Raw genomic sequence first — 12335 nt, 5'->3', positions numbered from 1 at the left:
TCCCTTCTGGCAACCATCAGTTTGTTCTCTGTACCTATGTGTCTGTCCCTATATTGTTTGTTAATTTATCTTGCTCTTTACATAAGTTAAATCATATGGTATTTGTCTTTGTCTTTTTGACTTATTTCACTTAGCCTAATAACCTCTAGGTCAATCCATGCTGTCACAATTGGTAAGATTTCATTCTTTTTATGGCCAAGTAATATTCCATTGTGTATAGGGTGGGGCAAAAGTAGGCTTATAGATGTTTGTATGGAAAATACAATAAATTAATAAATAATAATACAAGGATAAACTCTGTGTTTCACATATTCACAACTATAAATCTACTTTTGACCCACCCTGTATATGTACCACAACTTTTTTTTATCTATTTGTCTACTTAAAAGTTGTTTTTTTTAATTAAAAACATTTTTTTAAATCACAGTTTACATTCAGTATTATTTTGTATTAGTTCAGGTGTACAGAAAGAATAGTGGCAGGCCCTGGCAGGGAAGCTCAGTTGGTTGGAGTGTTGTCCCGATGCACCAAGGTTGCAGGTTTGATCCCCAGTGAGGGCACATACAAAAAGAAACCAATGAATGTATAAATAAATGGTACAACAAATTGATGTTTCTCTCTTGCACATGCACTCTCTCTCTTTCCCTTCCTCTCTTGCTCTCTCAAATTAATAAAGAAAAAAATAGAAAAGAAAGAACAATGGTTATATAATCATAGTTTTAAAAGTGTTCCTCCAATATTTCCAGCTCTCATCTGCCACCACACAATATTCATCACAATATTGACTACATCTCCTGTGGTGTACTTCACATCCCCACAACCATGGGCACTTGGGTTGGTTGCTTCCATATCTTGGCTATTGTAAATAATGCTAAAAGGAACATAGAAGTGCATGTATCTTTTTAAATTAATGTTTTGGGTTTCTTTGGATGTATACACAGAAGTAGAATCACAGAAGTAGTAGTCGCATTATTTTATTTTTTGAGGAACTAGCATAATGTGGTCCACAGTGACTGCACCAATCTCATTCCCATCAACAGTGAACAAGGTTTCCTTTATCTCCACATCCCTGCCAGTACTTGTTGATTTATTGATAGTACCCATTCTGAAAGTGTGAGGAAAAATCTCATTTTGATTTTAGTTTGCATTTCTCTGATGATTAGTATCGAAGAGCATTTTTTTTTATATGTTTACTGGCCATCTATAATTCCTCTTTGGTAAAATATCTATTCAGTTCCTCTGCTCATTTTTTATTGATTGTTTATGTGTTTGTTTGTTTATGGGGGGGTTAGTTATCTGAGTTCTTTATAAATTTCGGATATTAACCCCTTATCAGATATATCATTGCAAATATCTTTGCTCATTCAGTAAGTTGTCTTTTTGTTTTGTTTCCTTTGATGGAGTCCCATTTGCTTAATTTTCTCTTGTTTCCCTATCCCAGGAAAATATATCAGAAAAAAAATATATTGCTGTGCCCTAGTCAGTTTGGCTCAGCGGTTAGAGCATTGGCCTGAGAACCACGGAGATCTGGGTTTGGTTCCTGCTAAGGGCATGTACCTCGGTTGCAGTTTGTCCCTGGCCCCAGTTGGAGTTGTGTGGGTGGCAACCAATCAATGTGGTTCTATCACGATGTTTCTCTCTCTCTCTTTCTCCCTCTCTCCCTCTCGCTCTATCTGAAGATAAATGCAAAAATGTCCTCAGGTGAGGATAAAAAAAAATATATTGCTGAGAGAAATGTCAGTGATTTTACTGCCTATGTTTTTTTCTAGGAGGTTATGGTTTCAGGTCTTACTATTAAGACTTGAATCCATTTTGAGTTCATTCTTATATGTAGTCTATTTTTATTTTTTGCATTTATCTGTCCAATTTTAGCAAAACTTTTTATTGAGTAGATTGCTCTTACCACATTATATGTTCTTGCCACCTTTGTCAAATATTAATTGACCATATAGATATGGGTTTCTTTCTGGGTTCTCAATTCTGTTCCATTGTTATATAGACCCATTTTTATGCTAGTTACCATGCTCTTTTGATTATTATAGCCGTGGAATATAGTTTGATATCAGGTAGCATAATACCTTCAACTTTGTTTTTTTTTTTTATTATTAATTTATTTTTGTTACAGATGTTACTTCCCCCCACCCCTGCAACTGATAATCCTCCTCCCGATCCCACACCCCTCATGGCATTGTTGTCTATGTCCATTAGTTATGCATATATACATATAAGTTCTTTTTTTAAAATTATTTTTCTTAATTTGTTTTTGTTACAGATGTTTCTCCTTTTTCCCCCATTGACAACCTCTTCCCCATCCCCCCCACCCCATCCCCAGCTTTGTTGTCTATGTCCATTGGTTATGCATACAGGCATATAAGTTCTGTGGTTGATTCTCCCCCCCCCCAACATCCTCTTTTCTGGGATTTGTCAGTTTGTACCCTACGTCTGTGTCTCTGGGTCAATTTTATTCATCAATTTGTTTAGTTCATTATATTTCACAAATAAGTGAGATTATGTAATATTTGTCTTTCTCTGCTTGGCTTGTTTCGCTTAGCATAATACTCTCCAGATCCCTCCATGTCATCTCAAATGATAAGAGATCTTTCTTTCTTACAGCTGCACAGTATTCCATGATGGACCCTTGGGTTGTTTCCAGATCTTAGCTATTATAAATAGTGCTGCTATGAACATAGGAGTACATATATTCTTTCTGATTGGTGTTTCAGGCTTCATAGGGTATATTCTTACAAGTGGGATCACTGGGTCAAATGGCAGTTCAATTTTTAACTTTTTGAGGTAACACCATAGTGTTTTCCATAATGGCTGCACCATTCTACATTCCCACCAGCAGTGTACTAGAGTCTCCTTTTCTCCACACCCTTACCAACACTTGTTGTTTGATGATTTGTTGATGGTGGCCAATATGATAGGTGTGAAATGATACCTCATAGTTGTTTTAATTTGCATCTCTCTGATGATTAGTGACATTGAGCAATTTTTCATATGTCTCTTGGCCATTTGTATGTCCTATTTGGAGAGGAGTCTATTTAGTTCCTCTGCCCATTTTTTAATTAGGTTCTTTGTCTTCCTGTTGTTGAGTTGTACGAGTACTCTATATATTTTGGAAATTAACCCCTTATCTGATGTTTCATTGGCAATGATGCTCTCCCATACAGTGGGTTCCCTTTCCATTTTGATGGTTGTTTCTTTTGCTGTGCAGAAGCTTTTTAGTTTGATGTAGTCCCATGTGTTCATTTTTCCTTTGTTTCTCTTGCCTTAGGTGTTGTATCAGTGAAAATTCTGCTCCATAGAATTTGTGAAATTTTGTTGCCTACATTTTATTCTAGAATTTTTATGGATTCACAAGTTATATTTAAGTCTATTATCCACTTTAAGTGTATTCTTGTGTATGGTGTAAGTTGGTGGTCTAGCTTCATTTTTTTGTAAGTAGCTGTACAATTCTCCCAACGCCATTTATTGAAGAGACTGTCTTGACTCCACTGTATGCTTTTGCCACCTTTTTCCAATATTAATTGAGCATATTGTCTTGGGTCAGTTTTTGGGTTCTCTGTTCTGTTCCATTGTTCTATCTGTCTGTTCTTGTGCCAGTACCAAGCTGTTTAGATTACAGTGGCTTTGTAGTATAAGCTGATATCTGGTAATGTGATCTATCCTACTTTATTCTTCCTTTTTCAAGATTGCTGTGGCTATTTCGGGTCTTTTTTGGTTCCATATAAACTTTTGGAGTGTTTGTTCTAATTCTCTGAAATATGTCATTGGTATTTTGATGGGGATTGCATTGAATCTATAGATTATTTTGGGTAGTATGGACATTTTAATGATGTTGATTCTTCCAATCCATGAACAAGATATGTGCTTCCACTTTTTATATCTTATTCTATTTTTTTTTTTCAATAACCTGTAGTTTTCTGTGAAGAGGCCCTTTACTTTTTTGGGTAAGTTTATTCCTAGGTATCTTAATTTTTTGCTGCAATGGTAAATGGGATTGTTTTTTAAGTTTCTCTTTCTATGAGAGTATAAGAATGCCATTGATTTCTTGATGTTAATTTTGTATCCTGCTACTTTGACAAATTCTTTTATTAACTCTAGTAGATTTCTGATGGAGTCTTTAAAGTTTTCTATGTACAGTATCATGTCATCTGTGAATAATGACAGTTTCACTTCCTCCTTTCCAATTTGGATCCCTTTTATTTTTTTCTTCTTGTCTAATTGCTGTGGCTAAGACTTTCAGTACTATGTTGAATAAGAGTGGTGAAAGTGGGCATCCCTGTCTCATTCCCATTCTTAAGGGGAATGCTTTTAGTTTTTGCCCATTGAGTATATGATGTTGGCTGTAGGTTTTTCATATATGGCTTTTATTATGTTGAGATATGATCACTTTATTTCCACATTGCTGAGTGTTTTTATCAGAAATGAGTGCTGGATTTTGTCAAATGCTTTTTTCAGCATCTATCGATATGATCATATGGTTTTAATGTTGCATTTTGTTTATGTGGTGTATCACATTTATTGATTTGTGAATATTGTACCAGCCTTGCCTCCCTGGGATGAAACCCACTTGGTCATGATAAAAAATTTTTTTGATGTATTGCTGGGTCTGATTTGCTAATATTTTGTTAAGGATTTTGGCATCTATGTTCATCAAGGATATTGGCCTGTAGTTTTCTTTCTTTGTAGTGTCTTTATCTGGTTTTGGAATTAGGATTATACTGGCCTCATGAAATGAGTTTGGAAGTGTTCCATCTTCTTGGATTTTTTTGAATAGTTTAAGGAAAATTGGTATTAGAACTTCTTTGAATGTTCAGTAAAACATCCCGTGTTGCCATCTGGAACTAGGCTTTTGTTTGTTGGGAGTTTTTTGTTTGTTTGTTTTTAATTAATTTTTGTTACAGATGTTTTTCCTTTTTCCCCCACTGATTCCCCCCTCTCCCTCCCTCCCTGCCCTGTCCCCAGCTTTGTTGTCCATGTCCATTGTTCATGCATACATGCATATAAGTTCTGTGGTTTATCTCTCCCCCACCATCCCCTCTTCTGGGGATTGTCAGTCTGTACCCCATTTCCATGTCTCTGGGACTACCCCGTTCTTCAGACTGTTATGTTCATTATATTCCACAAAAAAAGTGAGATCATATGATACTTGTCTTTCTCTGTTTGCCTTGTTTCACTTAGGATGATACTTTCCAGGTCCCTCCATGTCGTCTCAAAGGATAAGAGATCTTTCTTTCTTACAGCTGCATAGTACTCCATTGTGTATATATACCACAGCTTTTTTATCCATTCATCTACTGATGGATATTTGGGCTGTTTCCAGATCTTAGCTATTGTAAATAATGCTGCTATGAACATGGGGGTACATATATTCTTTCTGATAGGTGTTTCAAGTTTCTTAGGGTATATTCCTCCTTCAGCATTTCTTGCAGTGCTGGTTTGGTGGTGGAAATTTCTTTAGCTTTTTATTATTATTATTATTCATGATGCTCTTTATTTCTCCTTCATTTTTGAATGATAGTCTTGCTGGATAGAGTAGTCTTGGATTCAGACCCTTGCCTTGCATTGCTTTGTACACTTCATGCCACTCCCTTCTGGCCTGCAACATTTTTATTGAGAAATCAGCTGACACTCTAATGGGAGCTCCCTTGTAGGTAACTATCTGTCTCTCTCTTGCTTTTTTAAAGATTCTTTCTTTGTCTTTAATGTTTGCCATTTTCATTATGATGTGTCTAGCTGCGGGTCTTCTGGGGTTCATCTTGCTTGGGACTCTCTGTGTTTCCTGGACTGTGTGACTTTTTCCTTCACCAGTTTAGGGAAGTTTTCTGTCATTATTTCTTCAAACAGGTTTTCTATTCCTTTCTCTGATTCTTTTCCTTCCGGTACCCCTATAATGTGAATGTTGTTATGTTTTGTATTGTCCCACAGCTCCCTTAAACTCTCCTCCTGCTTTATAAACTTTTTTTTTTCCATTTGCTGCTCTTTTTGGGTGTTTTGCTCTACCTTGTCTTCTAAGTCGCTGATTTGGTCTTCGGCTTCTTCTAATCTACTATTGAAACCTTCTAAGGTATTTTTCATAACAGCTATGTCATTCTTTATTTCCTCTTGATTTTTATGCATAACCTCTGCCTCTTTATATGTAACTTCTACCTCTTTTTTTAAGCTGAAGTAGTTCCCAGTGAGCTCTTCATAATTCTTATTAAGTTTCTTGTAGTTCTCACTAAATTGTTTGAGCACCCTTAAAATCATTGCTTTGTTTTGAATTCTCTATCTGACATCAACTTTGTTTTTATTTCTCAAGATTTCTATGGCTATTTGAGGTATATTGTTGTTCTATATTTTTGCATTAATTATTCTAGTTCTGTAAAAACACTATTGGTGTTTTGATAGGGATTGCATTGAATCTATAGATTGCTTTGGGCAGTATGGACATTTTAATCATGTTAATTCTTCCTATCCATGGGCACAGTGTATGCCTCCATTTATTTGTATTCTCTTCAATTTCTTTTTTGTGTGTCTTACAATTTTCTAAGCACAGTTTTTTCACCTTCTTAGTTTAACTTATTCTTAATTATTTTATTTTATTTTTTATTGATGACATTGTAAATGGCATTGTTTTCTTAGTTTCTTTTTCTGATAATTTATTGTTTATGTATAAAACCAATTTCTAAATATTAATTTTATATTCTGCTACTTTAATGAATTCATTTATCAGTTCTAGTTTTAGAGTGGAATCTTTAGGGTTCTCCCTATATAGTATCATGTCATCTACAAATAATGGCAATTTTACTTCTTCCTTTTTTCCTTCTTCTTCTCTGATTGCAGTGGTTATGACTTCTATACAATGTTGAATAAGAGTGGATCAGGTGGATATTTCTGTTGTCTTTCTAATCTTAAAGACATATTTTTAGTTTTTTCTCATTGAATATGATGTTAGCTGTGGATTTGTCTCGTATGGTCTTTATTCCTTTGACGTCTGTTTACTCTATTTCCACTTTGAGGAGAGATTTTATCATAAATGGGTGCTGGATTTTGTCAAATTCTTTTTCTGCATCTACTGATATGATAATATGATTTTTATTTTTCATTTTATTTTACTGGTGTATAACATTAATTTATTTTCAGATATTGAATGAACCTTGCAGAATAATCTTATTTGATCATGGTGTGTGATTTTTTTCATGAATATTTTGCAAATATTTTGGTAAGGATTTTTGCATCTGTGTTCATTAGGAATATTGGCCTAATACTGTGTTTTTTTTGTTTTTTTTTTGCTTATTTGTTTTGTTTTATTTTTGTAATATCTTAATTTGTTTTTAGAATCAGGATAATGATAGCCTTTTAAAATAAACTGGGAGTCATTCTTCTTCTTGAACTATTTGTAATAGTTTGAGAAGGAGGATATGTTAATTCTTCTTTGAATGTTGGTAAAATTAACTGGTAAACCTATAATCCAGTCTCCCTAAAATTGTGCTGTGTTTGAGCTAATCAAGTTATTCTCTGTTGTGGTCTGAAGCCAGCCACTGGGTATGTTGGTTCTGAGACCTCTTGGGAGGGACTCCATTGCAAGTCAATGTCAGACATTGCCTGTGACTGGCCCTGGGTTACCAGATAGAAGCTTCAAAATGATCCATGGTTGGTAGCTGCCTATGCTGGGCCTGGGTGCACATGGGAAAGGCTAAGCTGCATACTGAGGCTTGGTGCCACCTTCACCAGAATTGGGGAAAGTTAGCAAAGGCACAAGGCAGCCTGAAACCCACCACTGCCTGTCAGCTGCTCATTAGGCTCAGCCACGGAAAGAGCATTAGGCAGTACTCAAATTGTGTAATGCAGTTTCCCAGGGAGTCACCAGGTAGGGGAAAGTGGTGTTCATCAGGTTAATAGAGATGCAAATTCATCAAAAGTCTCAAGGTCAGTCATTGCCTTCCTGGGGCCTGCAGACCGTTGTGGTGGGATAGAGTCTCAGGGAATCATCAGGGTGGAACTACTAGAGTTTGTCAAGCTAAAGAAGAGTAAGATTTGTCTGTGTGGAGGGAGGGCTCAGTACAGGAACATTGGCTCTCATTGGACATGTGGGAAGATGGCCTTCACCCCAAAGCCACATAATTCAGTCTCTCTGTGTGTATCGCAGGCACCTCCTGGGTCTGCCCAGAATTCCCCCAAGAGTGTCAGGAAAAACTTTGACATGAGTTCAGGCTGGCCTCTGCTCGCAGAGCCCACAGCCATGCATGAGTCGGGTGGTCAAGGCCTCAGGGAGTCATTTGGGTGAAGCTAATGCAGCCCCCTAGGTCAAAACCATATGAAAGTAGTACTTGATCCAGGAAAACAGTGTTCCTTGGTGGTGTGGGAGAGTGACTCAATATAAGGACATTAACATTGTCCCTCAAACCCTCTCTAAAACCACACAACTCAGTCTCTTCCTGTGTGACTTTAGGCTGCTGTCCCTCCCTTAGAGCCCAGGGTGAGTACCTGCAAGAATGATTTTTGTGTGTTGGCCTTTTAAGTGAGTGCCTGGGTTTCCAGCAGCCTTCTGTCTTCCTTAGGTGGATGGAACCCCTGCTGATTTTTACAGCCAGATACAATGTGGGCTCCAGTTTTCAGTACTGGTACCTTGGGCTGGGGAGCCCAGCATAAGGTGGACACCCCGCCCCCCTTCTCAGAGGGAACCTTTGCAGCTGAGATGTCCCTCTGGATTTTTAACCATCACACCTGGGTATGAGGGCCAGCTTGTTTCACAGCTCTGCTTCTTCTACCTCAATGTGGTTTTTTCTGCACATCCTTAGTTATAAGACGTCTAGTCAGTTAGGCTTCAGATGGTTATCCAGGTTGATTTTTTTTTTTGTAATTTAGTTGCAATTTTGATGTGGTCATGGGAAATGGTGAATGTACCTTCCATCTACTCTGTGTTCTTGGCCCCAGGATCCTAGCTTGGTTTTCCTTAGACCTTATTCCTATAAAAACAATGATAAAATATTGGCTACGATTATAAATACATTTTACATAAGAGCACAAGTAATTTGCTTAATATTCTAGTTCTTGATTAATATCCAAATATGATTGGGAAGAGAAGAAGAGAATTTGAGATATTATTACTCTGAGGGCAAGTGAATTTTTTAGAGAAGTAACATGCTTCATTATCAAATACGCTGTGTGCCAATTCCCCCTTTTCTTTGCTTAGTCTTCATTTCACCACATTATTGTCTGAGGAGATTAACTTCAGAGTGCTTAGTATAGCACAACACTCAAAATGCTCATTGGGTTCATGATGATATTTAAGCAGAAAGCATTCACATAAGTGAATTTCAGGGCAACACAATTTGTAGGAGGTCTGTGACAAGGACAGGGTAAGAGAAGTTCTTGTGCACTATGTTCATACACAGATGTTCCACCACTAAGAAGCTCAGTTTGATTCTGGCTCCATGTTTGTTTGCTTTTTGTTTGGATTTGTCTTTTTGTTTGTTTATGCTTTTAATACCTAGTGGACAAAATGCACCATCATTAAAATAACTATCTTTGGTTTTTAAAAAACTTACCAAAGTCAAAGTTCTAACATCAAATGTCATATTTCTTGATTTCAGAAGCTTATTTCTTCAATTCTTGCAACTTATTATTTACATTCTTTTTCAGAAGTGAAAATTATAATGCTCCTCCCATAAGATGGTTTGCTTCTCTTGGCTATCAGCTTGTGTCTATGCTTAGGGACTTAGTTGAACCCTCTCCTACTTGTGTCTTTTCCAAGAACTAAAGAAGGAGTGGGGATCTGCTCTCTCTTCAGGACTGGTGGAAGGTGGGAGCTGAGGATCACCAGGGTTTTGTGCCAGCTGTCTATGTCAGGAAACTGGCCCATGATGAGCGTCCTGTGCTCCCACAATGGTGGCAAAAAGAACCAGACAACATCATGCAGCGCCAGGAACAGATTGAGAAACAGTAAGTTCTGGCGGTTGGACGGGTATTTGGCCAAACATTTCCTATTGGTCAAAGGCTCTTCTTATGACTGCATAAGAGCTAAAATTAAACTTAGTGTCTTTCAAATACTTCATTTTTAAAATGAAGACAGAGAACCCCAGTACCATTAAGTCAATTGACTGACGTTAGACACTTAATAGAGTGATGTCTTCTAACTCCCTGCCTAGCATTCTTTCAAGGCTATAAAAAAGGTCTTCTGACTTCCATATGAATTTTATTTACTCTGCCAGGTGGTTTAATACCCAGTTGTCAACAGGAATGTCAAAATTTTACTTCTAGCCCTGGCTGGTTTTCCTCAGTGGTTAGAGCATCAGTCCAAACACTGAAGGGTCTTGGGTTTAATTCCTGGTCAAGGACATGTACTTGGGTTGCAGGTTTGATCCCTAGCCCTGGTTGGGATCACACAGGAGGCAATCGATTCGTTTCTCTCACACTAATCTCTCTCTCTCCCTCCCTCCCTCCCTTCCTCCCTTCCTTCCACTCTATTTAAAATAATCAATGAAAAAATATCTTCTGGTGAGGATTAACAAAAAAAAATAAAATAAAATAATTCACTTCTATAAGATGTTGCCAGTCACACTATTGGAACACTGACATTTTCATTATTTTTAAATGGAACACCGTGTGTTTGTTTCTCTGTTCTCAATGCTATTTTCCTTCTATCTGTGTTTCCTTTCTACTGTTTTTCTTTTGATTTTCTCTCTCTTATCTGTCCCTTTCATTCTCTCCCTCTTTCACCCTGCCTATACTCTTCTGTGTTTCTCCAATTTATATTTCACCTTTTTCATTATATTCATTTGTGCACCCAGGTATCAATCTCTCCTTGCTCGGGCAGAAGAACGCAGACGTCGTTTATTGCAACGTTACAATGAGTTTTTTCTGGCCTATGAGGCAAATGACATGCTGGACTGGATCCAAGAGAAAAAGACAGAAAACACTGGCATCGAACTAGATGATGTTTGGGAGCTTCAGAAAAAGTTTGATGAGTTCCAAACGGTGAGGAAGAAGAACCATTTCTTCCAGACAGTTTTTTGAGGTTTATTATTGTTTCTTTTCAATCCATATCTCCTCCTAAGTCATTCTTTAATGTCACATTTGATCACTGTCTTCCCCAAAGCTACTGAGAGTTCTGTATTTTAAATCTTTCTCTGGGTATTGTAGGTGCAAAGAAAAGGCAGAGAAAAGTAGTCACCCCAACTCTCCAGCCTGCAGTTCCTGCTATTCCCAAGTCCTACAGAGAGTGGTGATCTCTCTGAATTCTTCAAAACTCGCTCTATACTGTTCTGTGTTCCTGATGCCTAGACTGAGCTGAGGTGTTGTGAGACTCTGTGTACAGTCTAATTATGGGGCAGTACTGTAGTGGGTGGGATGATGGGAGGAGCAACCTGACTTTAAAGCTAGATAATTTCTAACTTCCTCCTACTTAAAACCCTTTTATTCTCCTTTATTCTTTCAGGCTCATTTTATTGTTTTAACTATTGAAACCCCTTTCTTCCTTTCTTTTTTATGATGCATTCCAGTGGCATTCATGGTGATAGTTGATAGAGAGATAGCTATAGAGATTATATTTTATTTTTTTAGGAATATGTAAGGAGAAAGGGAAAAGACAGGGAAACAAGAATCAAATTATTAAATAACACCAAGAATGAGACTTCTATAGGAAAATTCCTTGAAAGGCTATTGTGTAATGTAGTGAACAATATCATCACTGTAGACATTGTGTGAGCTCCCTAGAGTTGTTTCTTATGATGCACCTTAATTTAAGCAGATTGCAACTCAGTTAATAAAATTCTATAGAATGTGGAGCAGTTTGTGTTGGCAGAAAAGAATATTATGTGGCCAGATATAGATCCCCTTGATAGTGTTAGTTAATCTAGGGAGAAATTTTTAAGAAAGGTAGAAGAAAGAAATACATCTAATTTCCTACTAATACTTATATGGATTCAGTTTACATTTAGATTCTGATCATTTGGAATTTATTATTGAATATAATGTGAGGTATAGCTCCATCTTATCTTTTTCCCAAATGATTAACCAATTTTTACAGCATCATGTACTGAAAGCCCATTTTTACCCTAGTGATATGAGTTTATACATTTATCATATAGCAAAGTTCCATATGTATTTGAAATTATTTCTGTAAATTATTTGTTTTTTCTAGTATAGACTGGATAAACTATGGTAGCCTGCCTATTCATTGGTTAACACCACACTGTTCTAATTACAGAATTTTTATATTACATTTTTAATATCTTGTAGAGAAAGGCTTTCTAACTATGTCTCAAAATTCGGATGCACTGAATGCATTAAAAGGAAACATTGATAAACTTTAGCATGGCAAATATTACCATAAACAAAATCAT

The 12335-nt window shown here is 36.8% G+C and overlaps 1 protein-coding gene across 5 annotated transcripts in view; it reads left to right on the top strand.

The window, feature by feature from the left end:
• SPTA1 (spectrin alpha, erythrocytic 1) overlaps positions 1 to 12335 on the top strand; it is a 102508-nt gene that overhangs the window by 51152 nt on the left and 39021 nt on the right. For all 5 annotated transcript variants that reach the window (XM_036272693.1, XM_036272692.1, XM_036272691.1 and 2 more), the window contains 2 exons: positions 9782 to 9933; positions 10782 to 10968. In XM_036272693.1, coding sequence (XP_036128586.1) covers positions 9782 to 9933; positions 10782 to 10968 — 339 coding nt within the window. The remainder of the gene's footprint in view (positions 1 to 9781; positions 9934 to 10781; positions 10969 to 12335) is intronic.

The sequence above is a fragment of the Molossus molossus genome, unplaced genomic scaffold (genome assembly GCF_014108415.1).
Source record: "Molossus molossus isolate mMolMol1 unplaced genomic scaffold, mMolMol1.p scaffold_m16_p_20, whole genome shotgun sequence".
Classification (NCBI taxonomy): domain Eukaryota; kingdom Metazoa; phylum Chordata; class Mammalia; order Chiroptera; family Molossidae; genus Molossus; species Molossus molossus.
This window is presented reverse-complemented; position numbering and strand designations above follow the sequence as displayed.